Raw genomic sequence first — 25,278 nt, forward strand, 5'->3', positions numbered from 1 at the left:
GTTACCTGCTGAACGGGGATGGCAATGGGCATGGGAAGTGATTGAGAAAAACTACACTGTTTGGGGGTCATATGTAGATGAAGAGTTGGACATGATTTACATCAAGTTGCTTGATCCCTATTTCTTTCCCAACATTAAGCTCATGCTCTTAAAGCAAGAGCTTGGGTTGATTCTTCATTACAAGATTTACTTGAGCTGGGTTCAAAAAATAGATTTAAGAGAAGTTTGTAGAGCTCCAACTCAATATCTTGATCCTGTTGAAATAGCACGACCAAGAGTGCCATGCAGATATGTTCCTGAGCCTTTTTGACAATAACGTAAACTATTTTTTTAATGTAATTTGCTTTAGTCATGTGCTTTTATGTAATCTCTCTCATGTGTTTTTATGTTCTCTCTCTCTCTCTCTCTCTCTCTCTCTCTCTGTGTGTGTGTGTGCAAAAGGGGTTAAATGTACCACGAGTAATCTAAAGGGGCCAAATACAAAAAGTGTCGATCGTGTGTGTGTCATAGAGAGATGTATAAAGATGCACACACACACAAACACATACAAAGTGAGGTGGTAAGAACGAGTGAGGCCCGCCGATAGGCGGGGCGCGCGAGCTAGTCTCCAATCTCTCTCTCTCTCTCTCTCTCTCTCTCTCTCTCACTCACTCACTCAAAGTTGTCACTTGCGTGGCCTTTAGTAAAACCCTGAACCCTAGTCGAGCTCTTCCTGTAGCTCTGTGAGCGAAGATGGCTGCCCGCCTTTTTCTTCGAAGGGCTGGACTATGGGCTTCCGCCCGAGCAGGTCGTGCTGCTGCGCATCCGCGCGACTATTGCCCTGCTCTCTGCTCGCCTTGTGCATCCGGCTTGGATCAGCGCTTGTCTTATGCCACACGCAGTGCGGCTGCCGACAGTTATCTGGTGGAGGTTCTCAAGTCCGAGATCGAGCACGAGCTCCGGGAAGAAGCCAACAAGGTATCTTCTGTCTCTATTCATCCCTTATTGTGTGTGTGAATGTGTAGCACGTGGAAATGCGAGGTTGTGCAGGGTCCGCATGTGAAATGTGCTGTCTATTTTCAGTGCATAGCTAGTAGTCATACCATTTCTGTCTGTTTGATTGATTGGTTATCCCAGTCCTTTGCTTATACTTTTACGCAGTTTGTATTCATGACTATTACAAACATTTATGATCAAGCTACTAAAGATTTTAATTTTTGTCATCTGTGTGTAGGTGATACGAAATTGACACACCCTAAATACGTTTTCAAGATGAGAATTCCCGTTTATAGACTTTATTTTTTTTCCGGCTTATTTGGGTGCGGTTTTCTGTAACTTGACCTGCGATTGGAGCTATTGGCTAACCTTGCAATTGGAATTGATGGGCGCCTTTTATTTTCTTTTCTTTGCTGTATTTTGATAGTGCTGTTTGTGAGCTTCTTTTGCTGGCAGTTAAGGTCAATCTAAGGAGGAGTGTTTGTGGAATAATCGATCAGTGATTCTTGTTTTTGATGTCAGTGCATGCATATGTACATTTTTATGGTTTACACGCCCATAGAAGAAGTCATTTGCATTTAAATGCTCAAATGACAGCATCCTTGGCTACCATTCTTTGCAACGCTAATAGCTACATGTTATCTAAGGACTGACATGTGCATATGTATCCACTCTTATATGCCAAGGCAATTTTTTCTTGATTAGACACCTTTAATTTTAGGGTGGAATGAAGATGTGATGTAGTCTTTCAGTAGGGTGCAGAGACCATAGAAGCTTGCCAGATCCCAGCTGGCTTCATAAAGGGGGCCAGAATGGGTGTAGCTCCATTGGGGCAGGAGAAGCATCCTTTGCAGCTGTCAGCGCATGAAGCTTATATGATCTCAGAGAGCTCGTGGAAGGTTGGTCGTTTATGACTCATGAGGTGGGAGAGAGAATAGCCTTCTAAGTTGACTTTTGAAGCTATAGTGTTAAGTCTTGGATTTTGCAGAAAATAACCTAAAAAGATTCCAGGTAATGTATGAAGTATTCTTTTCATGGCTTGATGAGATTGAAGGTACCTTCTTTCTTGTACACCAGTTGGAGGCTGAACAACTTGGCCTGTTAGGTTTGGTTGTGTCTTCCCGTGTCGGCTTTTTTACATTAAAAATGTCTCGACTATATGCACATTGTCTCTTGCAGAAACAAAAGCTTGCTAAGTGTACGTCTTTGCTGGTTTTGTTTTAAACAAGTCTCTTATCATGACCTTGTATTTTCTACAGAAAGGCTCTCTGAAAGGCTCTGCTGGACCTTTTGAGTTGTCGGACAAGGCTGGGACGGAAGAAGTTATTTTGAGTAGGAAGTTTGGTAGTGAACAAATTGCCATCACTTGCCTTGTAGAAAGCCAGTACCCAGATGAAGACGAAGAAGCTGAGCAGGAAGCAGCAGAGGGAGATCAGAGTGAGGAAGAAGGTGAAAATGCTTCTGGTAGTAAACCTGTGGAGGTTCTCCATCTGAATGTTACTATCACCAAGGAGGCACCTATGCCAGCTTTGGAATTTGAGTGCACCTACATTAAGGGGGCTGATGAAGTGGATATTGAATCTATCAGCTTTTTAAATGAGCAACCATCTGAAAACGACAGCGAGCCACAGCTTTATACCGGTCCTGATGTTGAGTAAGTTATTTTATTTGCTTTCACATCTTCTCCTTTTGATAAGATTATCATGTTAGACCCTTTTGTAATTGATGTTGTATGTTTCAGCGAATTGGATGAGAATTTGCAGCGAGCTTTCCATGAGCTTTTGAAAGCTCGAGGGCTCACCCCAAAAGTTGCTACATATGTCTTGGAGTACTTGACGGTGAAGGAGCATCGAGAATATATGAGATGGTTACACAATGTGGAAACGTTCTTCTCCTCGTGAGTGGCGACTAATTCTGGGGCAGTCCATTTTTTCCTGGGCTGGGAAGTACCCAGCCTTAAGAAACAAAATTTTGAGAGTTAGCTGATTGTAGTATAAAATTTTGAGAACAGAAGCCCTGTTATTGTAGTCATTACCCTCTCTGTGGAGGGAATAGTTTAGTGTAATTTGTTGATCATTTCAGCTTTTCAAAATGCTGCTCCCTATTTTCAAAGCTGTCATGTAGGCGTGATCTACTCGGTCAAAGTCGTAGTCTGGCTTTTGTTTTGGTACCTAAGACCTGGAAGTTACTTGTTTTTAAGTGCTAACTTCTAAGCTTCTTTGACATGGGGCACATTCTGCACAACGAAGACCTTGTTGTGTACATTGGAACACGTAAATCTGCCAATTGTGTGCATCCTGGCAGATGTAAAATGAAAGAGGGCTTCAACTCTTTCGTTGGTTCTTGGCGTGCATATCGTGCCTGTGTGCACGTGCTGCTTCGTTTTGTTTCATTCTTGTTAATGTTGTGCTCTTTTGTTCCCTTGTACATTCATGAACTCCATGTGGAGAGAAGGGAGAATGGTGTACAAATCTTAATTTATTCACTTTTGGCCTGAAATTCCATAGGGTCTCTATGAATTGTCAGTAAGGTCGGCATCCACCGGGTGCCAACCACATGAGTGTTTAGGGTCTAGGTTGCAGGCTTGCAAGCTGCGAGGGACCCTGCTCTTGCACAGGTCTTATGCGTGCTGCTACAAGATGATTTCAGCCTGAGCAAGCCTGTGTGCAATGTGCGGGAAAAGTGCACCTCAGGTAAGCCTTGAGGCACTTAGCAATTCAAAACAGCCGATTGAGAGGAGAGAAGGAAATATTCCGCTTGGATTTTGCATGAAAATAGTGTTTACATGGGTGAAAATATTGGCTATTAGGGATGTCTGTTTGGGTTATAGGTTTTCCTCAATTTCTGTGCCTACCGAGGGGAGTGTAAGCTTGTGTGCTTGTGAATGGGTTGGCACATACACGCTCAGTATGGTGGGGTGGGCTGCCCTCAGCCTTTTAAGTGCCACGGGGTCCTAACCATGGGATCAATGGCTCTTGTGCAAAATCAAAGGTGCTTGCAAATCTCGATCGTCGATGCGTAAAAACTTAACTTGAGATCCCGAGTTTAATTTTTATGGTGGGGTCCATAAACTAAACTTGAGACTTCGAGTTTAGTTTTTATGTGAGATCTATTTTTTAAGTTTAAGTTGATAGTAAAGCACATTGATTTCAAGAAAGCGCACGCGAGCGTGATGGTTAAGGTCCTAAACTCTCAAGCTAGTGGTGAGGATTCAATCTCGACTTGGGAGGCGAGGGTATGCCAAGATTAAGGCCTCGGTGGTTGGTAAAAACTATACTCGGGATCTCGAGATAAGTTTGAAACATTTGAACTCGAGATCTCGAGTTTAATTTCAGTAGATCGATGGTCCATATAGGTCTTTCACTTGGGATCATTGATCCCATATGGTTGGGACTATATGGCACTTAAAGGGGAGGGTGGGTTGTCCTTCCTTTCATTATGAAGGGCATGTTGACCACATTTGGCTAGCATTAATGCTTGTACTTAAGGTAGCGGCATTGTTCTTCACAGTTGTGCCTACTCATTGGCTTGTTTTCTGCCTACCCTTGCAGAAGCTTCAACTTGCTCCTTACTGTTTTGACTTGTTTCAAATCTGCATACAAGTACATGCTAATGCACCTTACCTAGGTTACCCTTGTTGTGGCATCTGGCTTGCTCTACCCCTTAAATGATCCAGGCATTTTGATGGAGCACCTCATCTTGTATGGGATGGTTTTTTTTTCCCGACTCAATGTCTTCATACTGGTGGAGGTTGTAGATTTCAAATCATTGCTTTGTAACAGTACACACCTCCATACCTTTAAGTGAGGGATATTTAAAGTCCGATTGGTGACTTTGCTTTGAACGTGGGGAAGCACACCTTGTGATATATATATATATGTAGATTTTTAATTGCAGCTTCGATTCTTCAATCGTAGTAAGATTCCCATCACCTTGCCTCGTTCATAAGCGACACGGGTGAGACTCAAGGGATCGACGGTGGAGAATGAATCCACCGTTGGTCCCATCTCCGCCATGCAAAAGGGATTTCCCTCGGATTTCCCCCCGTTGCTCGCGCTGCGCTTCGAATTCACCACCTCTCCCTCCGGACTCACGCAGCCTATCCAGTCCACCTATCGCGACACGCTGCAAGTGGGGTCCCAACCATATGGGATCAATGATCCCAAGTGAAAGACCTATATGGCACTTAAAGGGGAGGGTGGGTTGTCCTTCCTTTCATTATGAAGGGCATGTTGACCACATTTGGCTAGCATTAATGCTTGTACTTAAGGTAGCGGCATTGTTCTTCACAGTTGTGCCTACTCATTGGCTTGTTTTCTGCCTACCCTTGCAGAAGCTTCAACTTGCTCCTTACTGTTTTGACTTGTTTCAAATCTGCATACAAGTACATGCTAATGCACCTTACCTAGGTTACCCTTGTTGTGGCATCTGGCTTGCTCTACCCCTTAAATGATCCAGGCATTTTGATGGAGCACCTCATCTTGTATGGGATGGTTTTTTTTTCCCGACTCAATGTCTTCATACTGGTGGAGGTTGTAGATTTCAAATCATTGCTTTGTAACAGTACACACCTCCATACCTTTAAGTGAGGGATATTTAAAGTCCGATTGGTGACTTTGCTTTGAACGTGGGGAAGCACACCTTGTGATATATATATATATATATATATATATATATATATATATATATATATGTAGATTTTTAATTGCAGCTTCGATTCTTCAATCGTAGTAAGATTCCCATCACCTTGCCTCGTTCATAAGCGACACGGGTGAGACTCAAGGGATCGACGGCGGAGAATGAATCCACCGTTGGTCCCATCTCCGCCATGCAAAAGGGATTTCCCTCGGATTTCCCCCCGTTGCTCGCGCTGCGCTTCGAATTCACCACCTCTCCCTCCGGACTCACGCAGCCTATCCAGTCCACCTATTGCGACACGCTGCAAGCAATGCGAGTCGTGTGCATAATATTCTTGCGCCCCTCCCCGTTGCGTTGATCCTACGACCCAAAGCACCCCGCCCTACCAAAAATTCGCCTACGCCGTCGATCCCGTGAGTGACACCCCGTGTCACTTATAAACGAGGATCACCTTGGAAACACAGAATGTATGGAGAATGGGGTTGCGGTGTCTTGCTTTGTAGGGAAGTTTTCAGGCACTCAGGAAGGTGTTTGTGTAATGTGGCATCAAAGATATGTACTTTGAGGATGTAGGTACCGTGCTGCACTTATCGTAGATAGTAGGGTTGCTTCTTGAGGGCTGTTTTATTCGTTATTGGGTTTCTGCTCGTTTCTGGCAGGTACTGTCCCCCCAAAAAGTTTTTTAAAAAAAGAGCAAAAATAGGTCTAGACCATTGCATTATATTTGAAATAAATTAGAACATCAAAACACTCACAAAATACAGACGGAAAAAAAAACTAGAAAAATATTCCGGGTGCCAAAAGAGATTGAAAATAGCAAATGGTCTCGATCTTGTAGACATTGAAACACCAGCACTTAGATGACTATATAGTAGATTCTCATTGCCTGGAACTCTTCAAAGCATGTGATATATCATACTTCATAATTAAGAATTGTAGTAAGATCTAGAATATTGACAATCAGTTTTGTTGTTGGGAAACTTCCATCTAGTGGATCATTGTTCATGAGGTCCCAGTGGTCAAGCACACAATATGGAGAGGCTTGTCCAAACATGGTTATATGAAGTATGCTTAAAATTCAAAATAACTCAATTATAGGAAGGTAAGATGATGTTGTAGTATCCTAGAGTTTTTCAAATAGAATCAAGTCTTCAAGCGAGGTCAACGGAGTGAGGGTTTTTTTTTTTTTTTTGGGCCGCCCTTCCTACCTCTTCCTTCCTTCTCTCACCACCCATGTGCTTCCTCCTCTTCCCTTGCTCCTCCTCCAACATCTTCCCTCTCCTCCCTCCATCTCCTCTTCTAGCCACTCTTCCTTCCTCCATCACCCCCTCTTCTCCCACTCCCTTCTTCTCTCTCTCTCTCTCTCTCTCTCTCTCTCTCTCTCTCTCTCTCCCCCACTCTTACTACCTAGGTGTTCCCCCCCCCGCCCCCTTTTCCCTCTTTCTCTTCTCTTACTTTCTCCCTCTCTATGTATATATGTATGGATGTACACACACACACACACACACACACACACACACACACACACACACACACACACACACACAAAATCTCTATATATGGGAGTTTAGTCGTTAACACTAGGTTGGTAACCTAACAGGACATAAAAGTGTCCTTTCAGGGTTTTGAAAAAAACCTCCAAAACCATAGTAGATCCACTCATTTTGTAAAATCCTTTCATGAGGTTATAGTTGAAGGCCTACTACACATGGAAAAAATAAGAAACTTGTAAAATTTCTCATGTTTTGGTCACACCAAGCCTCCAAAGTTGATGGACCAGTACATTTTCATCAAAACAGTCATTTCTTACGTTTTGTTGCATAAAAATAAGATTAGGGATTTTTGTCAGACTTGAGATAAATTCCCTAGTTAACTTCAATGGGTTGGTGATCAGAACATATGATTGCTTCTCACTCACTATTTTTTGTTTTGCCAAAAGAAATAGGTACAAAAAAGTTGAATTTTTACCATTCTGCAAACCTATCATCAAAGTTTCTATAGCCACGCTCAATACAAATAATATATTCATGTTTTCTTAGTTCCCTATTGTCCTTTAGGTTCATAAGGAGCCATGGAGCATGTCAAAAGAATAATACATCTCTTACCAAGGGGAATCTTGGGGACAAAGATGAAGTGCTAAATACAGCAAACATGAAAAAACTGGATTCAACATTATGAGTTGTAGAATCCCATAGAAACTATTCAATATCTAGCCAAATTTGATCCTTATGACTAGATATGGTTACTACCTACAAAATGCATGTAGTTGTAACAAGAAACTAACAATATTGAAAAAGCTATACTTGATATACTAGAATGTTTCGTTTTCTTCTATAATTGAAAAAATCAACCATCGTTGTCTACTATGCAAAATAGGGTATTAGGTGCCCCAAAACTCAAGGAATATTAGCTTTATGTTACAATATGCGACATAGAAAATCAAAACTGCATTTGGATATCATGAAATCCACCAAAAAAATCATAGAAGAGCTAAAATTGGCTAAAAAACAGGATTTGATAATTTTTGTAATTTGGTCATAACTTACAACTTTAAAATTTATTCCTCCCTAGAAGCATCAGGACATGTTGGGGACTACTAAAGATAGTTCTCTAGCATTATAGACCTCACAAACATGAATTCTAGAGTGGTATAGTTGCAAAAAGTTGAAAAAAGACAAAAACAGGACCCATTTTTTCACACAGTTTAGGTTGTGAAATGTTGTGCAAGGACAAGGTTAAAGATGGAATTGATATTCCAAAAAAATGTCAAGTTTTTTTCAACTCACGAGACAAATTTCTAGACAGATAGCACCTCAAAATCCATTTTGAAACTCTTGACATAATTCAAGGAAAATGGTCACTTAACAGGACATAAAAGTGTCCCATTACCAACCTAGTGTTAAATTGTTCCATTGTAAGGCATATATATATGAGTATCGTGAGAAGGCGAGCTAGCGATTGAAAAAATCGAGCGAGTTTAAAAGCATAGATAACCTCTTTCAAATGCAATCTTTGGTTCTAACTTTTTAACACAACATATTGATACAAACTGATATATATAATGTATCCAAAAATCAGACCATCAATCAAAAATCAACCTTGAGGCACACAAGAATTTTACATTGCAAAATTTACAAAAAGAGTACATTGTAAAATTTCTGAATTGAAAATTCTATAGGTAAGATCCTTCAGGACCATCTATGCAATAGTAAACCCAAGACATATTTAAATTTTAGGAAATGGAGTGAGTTTGAAAGCAAAGAGAACCTTTTTGAAATGTAATTCTTGATTCTAAATTTTTAACACAACACATTGATACAAAACTAAAATGGAAAATATATCTAAAGGTGTGACCATTAATCTTTTAACCTTGAAGAAAATGCTAATTCTACATTGCAAAATTATCAAGAAGATATATGGAAAAATTTGCAAATTGATACTTCTATGAAGAAAACATCCTCCTATGAAGAGTCACACTCATTATCAACAAAAATATTGCGAATGTGAGGTTGCTGAAGAAGCTGTAAATCAAAGCGATCATCTGATGCCATTCATCTCGCCTCTGCTTCAACGTACATGGGCAATATACTTCACAAAAAAAATTAAAATTTATAAACTAATCAATTAGTGTAATGAGATCCTTCACAACCATCTAAGCAATGTTAAATCCAAGGCATACTTAGAGATCATTAAACACATAATGAAATAAGAAAACCAAAACACATAGAGTGTCCAAAAGTGTAAAAAAAGTCCAGCTCTACGGGATGTGAGCCTCACTAGTCATCAAAAGGGTTCCCACCCATAGGCCTATCACCCTCATTCTCCAAATTTGTAGGAACCGAAGAATCCTCTCTGCTTCGCTTTTTGCTACGTAACATAGGCTGCAAAAAACCTTTAATAATGCTATCATCAGTGTCCAAAGCACCACACACTCGCCCTGAAGCCGCACATGCCAGCAACATAGGTGCCATCTCGTACCCAAACTCCAAGCAAATGCCTCTACTCTTGCATAACATCTCTACAAAAGCACCAAAAAATGAGGTGCTCTGCTGTAATGCTCCACACCAAGGCACCCCAATTGCAAAAATAGATATTGAGGTATCCGGGATATAGTGCTGCATGATAGAATCTGTAGGCCTCATGCCAAGTGCTCGAAAACAAGGCATGCTCTCAGCTATGTAAATGGGCGGCTTTGGACCCCGTCGATGCACCATGTACAACATCGAGGTTTGAAACTACACACATACAATAAAAGAAATGTTATGTTTCTTTTGAAAAAGAAACACACCTTAAATAAAAGTATAAGATAACAACAAATTAGAAATAGCGATCACCTCAACTCTTTCTCCTCCTGTCTCCATGTAGCTGAAGGGAGTATGATGAAGCACCACTATCCGTCGATAAATCTGCATGTCGGAAGCAATGCTAAACCTTTCCACCCATCAAAGTGAATCACCTAAAATGCAAATTACCACATGAGTGACTAATGAATTTCAAATGTGAACTCCAAATACGTACTTCAAAGTGGAAAAGGCTACAAACCCGTGAAAGAGGCCATGATTAACAACCATCCCGTGTCCGATAAGGTGTTCCATGCAAGATGAATTCTTGCGCGAACATGATCCTCTGTGATCCTATCCCACATAGGATTGACACCATAGCCACTAATCAAACTTCCATAAGGAAGGTCCATGAAAATGAAATTTGCAGCCCACGTAATTGACTTGCCACTTCGCCTATAAACAAGATCGCTGTGGCGGGCCTTGAGCATATGCTCATGAACCAAAGACCAAGATGGAGACCTAACTCACAATGAAAAATCTCTAAAAATGGCTATGTAATCTCTGGTGACAGCTATACATTGATCAAAATTATGACTAGTTTGGCCATGCATCGTAACATCATCTGGATAATCAAAGGAAATGACATGACACACTCGAGAAGATCCACCAATATTTGAGAAATAAATTGTTCAAAATTAGATCAAAAATTTATGTAATCGATCATAAAGTATAATATGGATCATAAGTACAAGTGATAGTACAACCATGTGAGGAAGGCATAGCTTCCTTCATCAAAACATCTGCAGTAGTGTCTGCTATAGCTTCCTTCCCTTTTCGAGACAACCCTTTTCAACGAAACTACTTTAAAAATACAAAGTTTATATATGTCAAGGCAAAACATGCAAAGAATAATTTTCTGCGATACCTGAAGATGACTGTGTTGATTGCATTGTTGGGCGTGCTGGAAGCCTTGTACATACATCACCCAATGTAGCTGGCACAAAACAAGCTCCATTGACATCAAAAGCTCCATCTCTAGGCATGGCATCTCTAAGGTCTCTCTCACAAGCCAGCACATGGCCTTTCTCCATGTCAATCCATCAAGGACAAGCTTCAATCTCTCATGAAGAAAGCTTATGCAATTTCTCTGAATACATGCATGAATCAAGTAAGTTCAATTGTGTCCACTTTCTGGCAAGTAGTGGAATCGAAAGAAGAATTTTTTGAGACACCAAAAAGGCCAAGAATCTTGACAACAAGCGCAATTCATACATTATTTTTGCACATATATAAACAAAGTAAATTGCATTGCAATATGATAACAAAAGTACCTGTATGCTAATCTCTATGTGGGGCCATACACAAAGTGTCTATCTTTTTGAGGGCTTGTTTATCAACATCTTTTCTTCTCATTTCCAAAGACACCTTCAAAGGAAAGAGATAAGGCCTAGCCTTGAGTTTTATCTCCTCAAAGTAGAATATCATAGTACAATCAGGTGACAATACAACATCTCCACATGTGCCCAACATATCCATCACCACTTGTGATGCTCTATCAAATACCCTACCCAAGAGACCCTCCTGACGAAGCCACCTTGAATCCACCCAAAAATGGAATTGAAAAACCATTCAATATACTTACTTCAAAGCATCAAAAGTTTGAAGTATTAGAAGACTCACATTCTATAAACATGGTCTCCTTTTTTGATGCCATATGCAGCTCTAGTAAGATTATCTGCCTCTAGAAGAGACAACCACAACAGCTTGTTTTAAATTGGAGCATCCAAAACAACAATTCAGTTAATCTTCTCCAATGTTGCCCAACTCCTAGGGTTCCATTTCAATGACAAAACTTTTGCTAGCCAATCCGAACCCAAGTGTGGGTCCAAAATGTTAAGAAGCTAACAACACCAAAAAACAACCTTATTAAAAATATGGCGTTAAAACCTTATCTTTCACACTATAAAATTTGCAAACAAGAAAGAATACCTTCGCAATCTTATCATTAAACTTTGTGATGAGGTCATGATATATTCTATCTTGCTCTTTCTTCAAATCGTCATCAGACAAACTCTCATGAGAGAGCTGATCCACCCTTGAGTTGTATTCCTTGGTCATTTGCACCTATCAAAAGAAATAAATATTACATATTCATTTCAAGATTGCAGGGCTTTTAACACAAAAGAGACAGAAAGCATTCCACTTACATCATAGACAAGCCGTGCAAGATATTTACGTGTTAGAGGATACCATGGTTCCTGCTCCTTAGTGTAGTATTTTCTGACATCTGCAATCAATTTTTGATCCTTCTCGGGTTGAGCTTTTAGGTAAACGTCAGGATGGGCAACACAAATATGAGACAAATTCACAATCTCATCCCGAAGATGTGTAGTGACAAGAAAATGGGAATTCATGCTAGTAACACCAAACAAAAGGAATCAGAACTTTGCATTGACTTTGTAACAAAAAACAATCCTCAGTAATCCCAAAATTTTAAAAGAGCACTTACAAGTTCATTCTTTGAAGGCTGCTTAGCAAAGCAATCTCAAGGACTTTGGTAGGATCAATAATTGTACAAAGAACTATGCAATGCTTATCTTTTGATGTAGAATTTTTTTCGCCCTTGTTCTATGGTTACCCTCCTACACATAGAACATATGGCCCACAAAACATTGGATTACTCAAGAACTCCATCTCAAACTCTTCATTGACCTCCACCCAAAAAGGATCCCACTCTTTTGTCACCTCATCTACATAAGATTACGTGTTCATATGCAAAGTAACTTTAAAAACAAAAAATTTTGAAAAGTAATTTAAAGAAGCTTTTCCCCCCTGTTACCATTCTTTCCTCTCTTTGACATGCCCACAAGGAAACAATAAAAGACCCTTTTTCTTGCATGTAGCTTTCTTTCGCAAATGCTGACTTCAAACCACTTAAATCATCCCTCAAGCCTCGAACTCTAGCATATGGATAGAGACGACAAAGTGGAATTGGAGGACAATCAAAGCAGCCGAAGAGTCTAGTAGAAGCCAAAATATCAGCACCTTTATGTGCAAATGTATTTTTATTCGTCTTTTGGCCCAATGGCTGCAGAAATCTCATCTCTTATCTCCCAGAGCACAATTTGCAAATTACTTTCTTCAGCAGCCAAAATGGGGTTCACATCATGCAAAGAGCCTTGTCCCGTCTCAGGAGACAAAACATCGTCTTCAGGGAGCTAATTTGGTATGTGGAATCACATGTTCCAATTGGCAAAGAGTCCAACACCCTCCTGCCTGAATCACCCCTAGATCTTGGACTGAACAAAAAGTTATTTAGAAATAATAAAATCATCATATTTAATATACTTTTGACATTTAATGAATTAAAGAGCTCAAAAAAATTGGGCAGAGTTTTATCTAAATGGCGAGAAAAATTTCAGAGAACACTTTAAAATCTTCAAGACTCATCACAAATTCTGTTGATTATCTTGAAAACACAATCAATTCAAATAACGTTACATATTTACTTGTATTGCCATTCATTTCTTCTTCCTATGAATTTTTTTGACAAAATAACAACCTCTATGCGGTTTCTTGAACATGCCCAAGAGGGAACCACTAATCTCAACTTAATGTCGTACTGTTTTCAATTTCAAAATTGCCCGTTGGGGGCAATGGGAAAAGGAGAAATTTCGCTCCAAAAAAGAGAAAAATCCGCTCCACTTCTCTTTCTCTACACATACAGAGTCTCGATTCTCTAGTCTTCGGTGACACACTGAGTCCTGTCGCATGAACCTGAGACTTCTGTGAAATTGAGTATTTGGTGAGGCCTGCCTCCTAGTAGTATGCAGAACCCCCCCCCGTATCATTCTCATTCACCACCATTGAGACATTCTCTCTCTATGCAAAATCACACGATGTTAACTTGCGGCTATGTCTCACCCTCTCTTTCTCTCTCACAGACTAGGTCACACACCTCTCCTGTCTCTCTCTTTCACGCACCAGAGGACAGTGTGCACACAGCTCTTTCATGGTGACTCAAGGGGGGGCTGTAGATAGGTAGATAGATAGAGAGAGAGAGAGAGAGTCTCTTCAGTCGCCTCTCTTTCTGCCGCAGTGCCAGTCGACCCTCTCTCTCTCTCTCTCTCTCTCTGTGTGTCGTAGCTCGTAGCAACCCGCTCTCTCTCACCTTGCCAATCTCCAAGTTGTCAACTACCTTGGCTTTCTCTCTCTTCCTGGGCCGCTCTCGCTCACCTTGCCAATCTCCAAGTTGTCAACTACCCTGGCTCTCTCTCTCTCTCTCTCTCTCTCTCTCTCTCTTCTTGGGCCGATATCTTTCAATGTTTGGCGCTAATCTACACTAATTCTAAATAGCACCAATAGATTTGCGGTGCCGCATAACCCACTTACAAATGAAGACTCGGTAATTTGTTTTGCTACGCAGACTGGTTAACACATGTTTTATGTGGCTAATTATACAATGCATCAGCACTGCAGGTCCCTCATATTTATGTATTTTTTATATGGCACCAATGCATCTGCTTCGCCGTAGGTCACTGTACAAATGCATTATTTCAATGCTTATTTAAACTCAACAGTGCCCACTTACGCATTAAAATCACAATCAACAGGTCCCTCAGACATCTGCGCTTTCACAGGTCCCTTAGACGACTGTTCGAATGCGTCATTTTCATGCTTATCTACACTCAACGGTGCTCGCTTACGCATTTAAATTACATTCAACAATAATCTATTCACGCATACAAAAGCCAATAAAAAAAGGCTCAAATGATCTGGGCCGGTGCAGATACATTCAAGGAATTTCAAAAGCAAACAAACGGTTGGAGTACATCTCGTTGGGAATGCTACCTCAACAAGTTGGAGCAGGAGGCTGACGGGGGACGACCTGGGCATGGACCGATTGGAGACTCGTGGAGCAGGACGCTCTGCCATTCTCGTTTTCTCTGTGTCTTGAGACTCACATTTTTAGCTAGGTTACATAACTAAAAGGTTTTCTAACGATAAATTTTGACAGAAGAGGATTGTTAAAGACACATATCTTTTAAAAAACATTATACGCGAATAATAAACACTAAACGAGAATAATAAATAAACTCCACAATATATGCAACTTTAAAAAAGATATTGACGACATCTTACCAATTGGTCGCATTGATGAGCCATTGTATGTAATAATACCTCACACGTGAAAAAATTATTATAGAGTATCTCGTTCTGTTTTTATGTTGTGTTTAAAATATTCATTTCTAGCTTGCTCAACAGTTTGTATTCACAAACATGTCTAGACACGTAACCGATTACGGTCCTTCAAAAACACAAAATATCTCTCTCTCAAACCTGCACCTTCCATGGTTTCTCTCACCCTCGTCACCATTAACCTCCCCTCTCACCTCCATATCACATCTAATATCAGAAGTCACTTTGCACTTGGGGCTGCAAAGTTTACCCTGCATCCTTTGACATTTCAGGCGATCACATGAAGTTGGAAGAGATTTCAATAAGCTCAGGGGGAGAGGGATATTTGTTGGATCATGAATACTCTCAGTTCTACAAAGTTCGCGTGATCAATCTATCGGCACCTCTGAAGCTCCTATCCGCCTAGACTTAGAACTATATGAAGCCTCAAAACCCATAAAAAATGCAGTTGAAATGATCAAGGCTTTCCCTAAACAAAGTAGTTTACTTCAATCACTAAGTTAGATTGGAGAGATGCTGAAAGTAAAGGAGCTACATTTTGACTATGATGGATATGTCGGGTTTGAGCTCTCGGCTCTTGGAGACTCATCTGGAATGGCAGGGATGGAACAACAACATGATAGTCATTTATGGACAGAATATGTCACTTGTAGTTCAAATTCATGTACAAGTGTTGTCAGATTCAGTAGGTGTTCTGGACATCTGAGATATATAAATGTTGACTGTCCATACTACATTGGGCCAAGGATATGTAATGAAGTTCACTGGAAAGCACTACAAGAGGTACTTCACATTAGCGACGCTCGCAGTGCAACACTCAAAAGTGAAAATCCACGGCGTCGCTATTGTCTTTGTTACATAGCGACGCTCATAGCGACGCTGACAGGAGTAAAAAATAAACCGAGAGTGCCAGAAACTTAGATCTCAGATCTGAGTTTCGACGTTCAAGAGAAAGAGGTAACCCGCGCTCTCCCCCTCTCTCTCTTTCTTCTCCACACACACACACACACACACACACACACACACACGAGGAAAGGAAGGAGAGCCAGGTATGCTCCTTCCCTCTCCTCTCTCTCATGTTCCCTTCCCCTCTTTCTCTCTCTCTCCTTCCCTCTCTCTCTCTCTCTCACACACACACGAGAGAGAGAGAGAGAGAGAGAGAGAGAGAGAAAGTAAAGAGAGATAATGAGAGAGAGAGAGATATAAAGCCGAGAGAGAGAGAGAGAGAGAGAGAGAGAGAGAGAGAGAGAGAGAGAGAAATAAACCAAAGAGAAAGAGAGGGGGAGAAGACGGAAAGAGAGAGGTAAGAGAAGAAAACAAAGAGAGAGAGAGAGAGATAGATTAAAAAAGTAGAGAAAAATATGAAATAAAATGTTATATTAAGATTTAGGGTTAGGTTAGATTTAAAATTACATTTAATTAAAACTAAGTTAAATTAAAATCTAAAATTAAGTTAGATTATACATTTAACTTATATTTAAAATTTACGCTAAATTTAAAATTAGATCAGATTTAAGATTAGGTTAAGATTTATATTAGATTTAATATTGGGTTAGATTACATTTAGGTTTATGTTAGATTTATGTTTATGTTGAGTTTAAGATTATGTTAGATTTAGATTTACATTAAATTTAAATTAGGGTAAGATTTAAGATTAGTTAGGTTAGATTTAAGTTGGATTACAATTAGGTTTAGGTTTAAGATTGGATTAGATTTAGGTTTATGTTGAGTTTAAGATTATGTTAGATTTAGATTTAAGATTAAATTAGATTTAGATTTAAGTTAGATTACATTTAGGTTTAGGTTAGATTTAAAATTAGATTAGATTTATGTTTATGTTGAGTTTAAGATCGACTAGATTAGATCTAGATTTATGTTAGATTTAAGATTAGATTAGATTTATGTTAGATTTTAGGGCATGTCAATGAAGGCTTTGCCCAAAGAGCAAAAACTAGTTACACAAAAATATGTATATTCCCATCAAAATATGACATCTATTAACTCACCCACTAACCATGTTCAATTAGCTCAGAATCACCATATGTTCAATTAGGTTAGATTTAAGATTAGATTTTGGATTTAGTTTTTATATTAAAGTCTACCTTTGGGATTACGAAAAAAAATTAAAGTTAGGCGAACGGTGATCCCTCTCTTCCTCTCTACGGATGTGACCTTAAGTTGGAAAGCTTTCAACGACATGATACTCAGATTGGAGGCCAACATGTAATGTGCGAAGTAATCCCTCGAACAAGGATCTACTGTGAAGAGATGTTAAGATGCTATGAATTGCTCCAGCTAGAGAAGAGGCAAAGGGGTTTTGTCCACTACATGCACTATCATGTAGATGTGGGTGTGTAGATTTCTCGTACCCACAAATATAGGCTTGACCAATAAAGACGAGATTATAACCCGGTGGTTCTGATCTCCGTGCACCTCTAGACCAAGGTGTACGGGGATCATACATGACTAGAGAATGTGAGGTAGTTTACAGTGGGAAGAGAGAGAGAGAGAGAGCGAGAGAGAGAGAGAGAGAGAGAGAGAGAGAGAGAGAGAGAGAGAGAGAGAGAGGACGGAGGATGCCAATAGAAGATTAAATTTATGTCCAGGATATAAGGTTTTTACATTCATTATGAGTAGTGATGAGGATGTGGGGCCGTCCAACCGAAACACCTATCTCTCAGCAAGGATCTTATGTCCTTGTAATCAATGCAAGCATGCTGTGCGACGGACAAGACGCGTTTCTTTGCAGCACGTTCGCGAATTTGGCGAGTTTGATCCATCTAATATAGATCAAATTGTTGTCAATTATAACTCGTCGGACTCTGACACTGGCCAACTAGAAGCAATCTTGCAACCCAATAAACGTGTTCGCGGGTGCTTTAGTCAAGCAATATACGTGAGGCCACAAGATGTAGCCTCTGACCACTCGGAGGATGATTATGTAGATCACATTCCCAATGAGGCAATGTTTGAGCCCGAGATCAATGAAATGATCGAGAGGATCAAGGATTCAGAAAGGCTTATCTATGATGATATGAAAAGTGAAGCCGATACGCCATTGTATGATGGAGCACGTGTGTCTAGATTGAAGGCGCTCCTGGTTCTTCTCAACATGCAGGCAAAGTTTGAATGGAGTGACACTAGCATCACAACACTTTTTAGGTGATCTATTACAATGTGTTTACTTCAATAAAAAACTCTAGATGTATAATGATCTGATAGATTACTTACACAAGTGTACCGCATTTTTTTTACTGTGTAGATTGCTCAAAGAGCACATACTGCCAGCTGATAATGTGATGCCAGGTTCCAGAGAGGAAGCAAGAAAGGTCTTGCAAAACTTGGGGATGGATTACAATTTGATTCACGCTTGTCCTAACGACTGCATTCTTTTCAGAGGGAAATACATAGACATGGAGAAGTGTCCGAAATGCGATTCCGAGAGATATCAAGTAGCTCTCCACGGAAAAAAAATTCCACAAAAGGTTTTGCAACATTTTTCTCTACTTCCTCAAATCAAGCATTCCTTCCAATGTAAGTCCATGGCCGCCCTAGCATCATGGCACAAGGAGAATAGATCTTTGGATGGTGTGTTACGGATTCGTACAGATTGTGCAGCTTGGAAACATATAGACGATTCATGGCCGGATTTTGCCAGGGAAGCTCAAAATTTGTGCATAGGCCTGGCTATGGATGGCGTAAATCCATTTGGTCAGAGATCAACAACTTACAGTGTATGGCCCGTTGTCATTGTCAACTACAACATTCCCCCGTGGTTGACTACCAAGAAGGGGCACTTGTGGCTAAGCTTGATTGTGCCGAGGCGATATAAAGTGAAGAATATGGATGTGTATCTTCGTCCACTACTGGAAGAGCTACCACAATTATGGATTGGCATAGAAGTGGTGGATATGAGCTGACACACAGGTCGACGGAATGCTTTGATCAGAGGCATTCTAATGTGGACCATGCATGACTATCCCGGACTAATAGAATGCTCAGGTGATTTACAATCAAACCCAAACACTGTAAATCTTGGTTTTTCTTAAGCTTATCTATTGTCATGTGTATACTGCAGGGCTTCAAACAAGCGGATACAAAGCATGTGTCACATGTAGACCTAGACTTAATGCACGTCGGACGTCCTCATTGAAGAAGCGAATCTACGAAGATCATCAAGCGTATCTTCCAGAGAATCATGATTTACGCAACTTTTTGGGAAGAGAGCCACCGAGGATGTCTACACAAGCATGGTTAGAGCAGAAGGAGATGTATGATGACAATTTGCCCTAGAGATGAAGAGACTCTCTCTATGGTACGAGTGAACATATTGGCCCATACTCATTATCAATAACTTGCTCGATCCAATGCACATATTCAAGAATGTGGGTAATTTGCTGTGGGACCATCTGACCAGCAAGAAAGATACTTTGGGAGCCAGGGTTGACCTTAGAAATGTGGATCGTATGGAGAAATATTGGCCGTAGACAGCATATGATGAATCGATAAAACTCCCTAAAGCGCCATGGATTTTGATAGGACCCCAAGAATGCAAAGTAAAAGATACCATTCAATCTGTGCGGACCCCCACTCGCGTAATGCACTCGCTCTGAACGTGTTTCACTAAAGAAGGGAAGCTTACCGGTTTGAAGTCACACGACTGGCATAAAATGTGTCACGTATGTTTGAAGTGGAATATATCATAGTGGGAATTGTGTAACAAATTTGTGTTTTGCAGTTTATTTTACCGGTGGCCATTGAGGGATTTTTGTCTCGTAACGTCCGTAACACAACCTATAAACTTGCAAAGTTGGTGAAATGGATCTCACAAAAGGAGATCAAAGTAGACTCCATAGCATTCGCCAAACTAAACGCTGTGGAGGTTGTGTGCATGTTTGAGAAACACTTTCCTACTACCATGCTAACCATTCAGGTGCATCTTCTTGTTCACATAGTTGATGAGATGGAAATAGTTGGCACAATACATTCCAGATGGATTTTCTTTTTAGAACGTTTCATGAAAACGCCCAAGGGATATGTGCATCAGAAGGCACGTCCAGAGGGTAGCATGGCAGAAGATTGGCTGGTATTAGAGTCCCTAGTTTACATTGGAGAGTGGGCTAGACGGATTTGATAAATCCCGGGACACGCTATGATGAACCATAGATGATGAGCGCATATCTGGGATTGTCATGTGTAATCTCGGTGTTGAGAAGAAGATGACAAAAGATCTAGAGGCTAAAATCAACCAATTTTTCATGCATCACAATCCAGACAATACGAGGATGCAAAGCAAGAAGGACAAAGGGCACGAATCGAGTGGAGACGGGGAAGACGACCGTCGATGCATTATCTGGTGGGTCTGGAGAGCCTACCAACATTCATGAGCTTAAGATGGTTGCACAACCAATTGGAAAGCGCACAACAGTGCGATGAAGAAGTGACTGAGGAGGAGTGGGAGTACTCTTGGTAAGGTAAGTTTGCAATGTACGACTAGCGACTCTCTAGATGTTTGAACGGCCACTCATAATCTTTGTTGGTTGTAGTATAAGTCATACACAACAGCATGGTATAAAGGTCGACATTTTAGGATGGTGCGGATCGACAAAAAGCGTTTTACTCAAGATTGTGGAATCATGGAAAAATTTGAACAATCTAGTCGACGACGGTCCTCTGATGCATATCTTGTGGTGGCGGAACTCACTTACTTCAGCACGCTACAAGAGATTTTGAGGTTTGATTATAGAGGATCTTTTGTCGACTTGTTTGACGTGCAATGGTTCAAGATAAACATGGAGGGTCGCAACACTACTGTGTGCAAAGGAGAGTCTGGTTTCCTTGAGGTGGATTCAACTGAAAAATGGACCGACCTAAGAGACACTTTCGTACTACCCGAGCATTGTGAACAAGTAAGCATGTAAATAGTTAACATCCAATTTTAGAAGTTATGTGCTTGGAAGCTCTCATGTAAGTTATATGGCTCTGACAGGTGATATTTCATTCTACAAAGTCTGCATCAAACTGGTGGTACGTCATAGAGGTAGCCCCTCGTAGTGCACGGACGTATGAGGGCTACCATGTGCCAATCACAGCGGCATCAATGGAGGAGATCAAAGAAGATGCTCAATCAGAAGCCGTTGAGGTGGTGCCAGATGAGCATCAAGCTACTACTCTCTATGGGGTGCATGCAGAGGATCTACAAAATGAAATGGCGAACATTTGCCTAAACGGAGAGCTCTATATAGACATAGGGAGTTATGCTGAGCTATGCGAGGATGAGAGAGAGACCTCTTAAAGCCATAAACATTCTATTTGAACAATTTTGCTTTGTTTTATAATATACATTGTATTCACGTGGCTTTTTGTTCTCCATTCCTGTCTATATGCTATACTTGAGAAATTTAAATACGGCCACTCCAAGTATGCTCCAGGTATGTTCTCACAAGTAGGGACACTCCTTGATGTGTCGTGAAAGTTTGATACGCTGACGTAGCACTGCGCTCTGAGTGCGATGGAGACTGAGGCTGTAATAGCGAAAGAGGTGCTCTATCCCTACTCATAGATGCTGCTCGTCCCTCCACTAGATCTAGTGGAGGGACGAGCAACATCTATGAGCAGGGACGGATCACCTCCTTTGTGATTGCAGCCTTAGTCTCCATTGTAGTACAAATTTCATTCTTTTACAAGATACGCAGAATGAACACATGAGATAAATTCACAAGAACTTCACAGGAATCTCTCTACACAGGAATCCCTCTCCCTATTATCTATAGTATAGATTATAATTTGTCCATGTTTTCTTCTCCATTCAATATTAAGATTAAATATTCGTGTGTTTAATGCAGGTATGGATGATGACGAGTTTCTTTCTTCTTTGTCACCCCACCAGAGGAGGTGGTACGAGGACCATCATCGCTCTGGAGCATCATCACATCGTTCCACTCCTTCAGCGTCTCCCTCTGTTTGGGAGCATTCAGCATGCTCCGAAGCATTGATGTCTATGAGACGATCTTCACACTCGTCTAGGCACCGACGCTCTAGTGGTGGCAGTGGCGGTTGGTGTGGGATGCCGTTGCCGATGCCTCGACACCACCTCGTGTTCGACGAGGCTCCTTACCTTCCCCTTCTTTGCCCACCCCCACACCAACCACGGCATCGCCATTTACTCCAGCTACTCCTCCGGGAGTCACCCCAATTGACACTCCTTGCTTCGGGGCCCCAGACTCTAGTGGAGACACCTGACGTCCGTACCCCCATCGAGACGCTGCTAGAGACCCTTGCCAAGACACCTAGGTTTACGTGTCACAGGCGAGAGGGCTTGTCATACTTGGTCGACATCAACGGCAGCATCATCTTGGATGACGAAGGCAAGAACGTGATCTTGCGCATGCGCTGTCTTTTCTCTCAAGTGTTTAGACACTACATACTAAACAATTGGAGTGAAGTGCCAAGTGAATTAAAAGACAGAGTCATTAGCATGCTGCATGACGAGTTTCCCGTGTAAGTCGGGATATTGAGCACTTCAATGAAGGCCTGATGAAGGTTCGAATGCGTAAATACTGCAAGCACAAAGCATTTTGAAGTACAAAATCAATAAAGCATGGGTGGACTAGACCAGATTGGCTGGCCAAAGAAGATTGGAAGAATTCAAAGCAAGCACCATGCGAGAATCTTGACAAGTGGAAGCAACAAAAGGAGGCAGCCAAAGCGCAAGTAGAGGCAGGGAGCTCGCACCACTTGCGTAGCGGCGGGTGGGTTTGAGGCCAATTTTGTAAGTGTTTTTGCATTGCTCTTTAGGTTTGATAGTTACATCTATTTGTACTTTTAAATTCTAAGATAATGGATTCTTTGTATGTTTTGAACAGTGACAAGACGTGACCTCACACCGTATAAGCACAAGTACGCAAGTAGAAAGGGCTTAAACACCCTGAGGGACATTCTGAGTTCTCACGGCGGCATGGTTAGTATTTCACTTTACTCTTTTACATTTGTTGTATTTTAATGATAAGCTAAGAAAATAAATTGTTTTGTAATTATATGTTTATACTTACAGAAAGTACGTCTTATTGTTTTTTTCTACAAAATCCGACAGATACATCGCTTGGACGCGATGAGATGTCTGATTAGACGACGTCAGTCGAGCCGTAGCCGTAGCTAGATAACATTAATTTCCTTTTTTCATAGATTGTATATTGAGATGGCATGTATACGTCTTTTTGTAACTATTGGAAAACCATGTATTTTCTCAATAATGACAATTATGTTGTAACTATTACATTTGCAAAGCTTAACAATCAAGTGATTTTGCCTATGATGTGTATAATTGTCATCAATTTACTTTTGTCAATTTTGTATCTTTATTCTGCAAACAATACTATGCATGATGGAGTTAATGGTTATATTGTCTTGTGGGTGACTACTTTGGGTCTATACCTTGCATTTTCTTTCAAAGGTGAATCTGGGCTTATCTTGGATTCATTTAGGTTTACTCTATTATTGAAACATTCAATATGGTTGATGGGTGACAGGGCATTCAATGCCCTGCCACCCAAAATGTTTTACTCTCGGACGTCTCTATAAGTGTTGCTATATAAGGCTCTATAACGTGGCTATGAGAGTCACTATAGGAAGCCTGTAAACGTTGCTATCTGCATCGCTATAAGCATCACTATATAGCGACGCATATAGCGACGTTCCCGTAGCAACGGTCTTAGCGATGCCGGGGAGTATAAAAACCCAATGTATTTCTGTCGCTAAAAGCGTCACAAGTGCACATAACCTCTTGTAGTGTTAAATTCAATTATTGAAATCTCCACCATGTGGGCTAGTATCTCATGAATATGGAGCTTTAAGTTGTATGCATCGCTCTCAGGCGCCAGAATGTGTCGCCATTTGTCTTGCTGTTATCTACTACTGTTTGCCAAGAGATAAATTATTTGCCACCAGATGTGTTCTTCATTTGGGGGAGCACAAACATCCTTGTCGAGAAGGAAAATGTAGAGCATCAGAGGTTGAAATTGATGCACTATTGAAGAAACATGCTACTTTAGAACCATTCAGAACTCCAAAGCAATTGGAGCGCGTGACAACTCAGGACATTATTTTTGAAAAATTAGTTGTTGAAGGTGAATCTGTCTCAAATGAGATAGGTGATGATGAATTTGCCGCCTTTTTGGATACAATCACCCCATTATCAAAAAAACGAAGAATTGAAAGAACATTAACGATTGCAAAGAAAGCAAAGAACATTTCTGCTAAAGGCTTGGAGGTTGTTCTTGACCTTAAGAGTAAAAGCAGATATCCTTACATACAAAGTGTTCTTTTTCCAGAACAAATTGGGAGAGATCAACAACCACATGTTTTCAAGATGTCTGTGAAACGTCTTGGTAGTGGGGTTGACTTAGTTAATAGAATGAGGCCATACGGGAAGCTTAAAGTATGTGGAGCCATTTTGATCATGTTCACCGTGTTAATGGATGGCCAACCATGTCTGCACATGTCTATGATCCATTTGTGTGAGAGTTAATGACCATTGCTACTTGTGAGTTTACTGTTGAGAACAAGTTTGCTCAAATTGAATTTTGGAAAATTCTTAATAAAGTTGTCGAGCCTTGAAGGCTTTGAAAAGCTAGAGTTAAGAGGCTTTATGGAAAATGAAGCTAATGCTAATTGGATTGCAGTTCACACAGTTTATTTTGGAGGTGCCAAAAACGTCACACCTGGCAAAGAAAGATCATGTGCTTTTCATTGGGAGCAATCCATGATACGACACACAACCAAGTGTATTCGCCCTTCGTCTCAAGAAGAACACATAATATTATGCTACAAGTGGAGATGTGCTCCTTCAGAGAATCAAGCTGACATTTGAAAGGGGGAGCTACGTTGCTTTTGGAACATTGGTCATGCTATTCATGATGAGATTCTATGTTTAGAAACATGGTTGGCTTGGTGGGATGTAAGAGTGTCGCATTGGGGGGGAAGATTTGTGTCCCAAGATGAATCTGGTATATTTATCCCTAATACAAATCTATAAGAGACAAAGCATGCAAGCATGTGAGCTTCTGTTGGCTATAAGGAAAATCTCAACTTGTACGAGGCAGCTGGTGTGGACATGTCAATGGAAGTACTACAAAGTGTGAGATATAATTCCTATCTTAAAGGTGTTCGTACATTTGTTGGACCA

At 40.7% G+C, this 25,278-nt stretch overlaps 1 protein-coding gene across 1 annotated transcript; it reads left to right on the forward strand.

Moving 5' to 3' along the window:
* Positions 1–665: 665 nt before the first annotated feature.
* LOC147438434 (uncharacterized protein At2g39795, mitochondrial-like) lies at positions 666–3,087 on the forward strand. Its single transcript, XM_086484544.1, has 3 exons — positions 666–957; positions 2,235–2,629; positions 2,717–3,087. The coding sequence occupies exons 1-3, from the start codon at positions 733–735 to the stop codon at positions 2,874–2,876; spliced, it is 780 nt and encodes a 259-aa protein (XP_086340670.1). The 5' UTR covers positions 666–732; the 3' UTR covers positions 2,877–3,087.
* The last annotated feature ends 22,191 nt before the right edge of the window (positions 3,088–25,278 follow it).

Source organism: Adiantum capillus-veneris, chromosome 16 (assembly GCF_014529385.1).
Source record: "Adiantum capillus-veneris isolate H3 chromosome 16, ASM1452938v2, whole genome shotgun sequence".
Classification (NCBI taxonomy): Eukaryota; Viridiplantae; Streptophyta; class Polypodiopsida; order Polypodiales; family Pteridaceae; genus Adiantum; species Adiantum capillus-veneris.

Bases quoted from the DNA above. Each gene is read 5' to 3' on its own strand.
- LOC147438434 (XM_086484544.1), top strand. From the start codon at position 733: ATGGCTGCCCGCCTTTTTCTTCGAAGGGCTGGACTATGGGCTTCCGCC. The intron at 958-2,234 runs GTATCTTCTGTC...TATTTTCTACAG, and splicing joins TCCGGGAAGAAGCCAACAAG to AAAGGCTCTCTGAAAGGCTC. The intron at 2,630-2,716 runs GTAAGTTATTTT...TGTATGTTTCAG, and splicing joins TATACCGGTCCTGATGTTGA to CGAATTGGATGAGAATTTGC.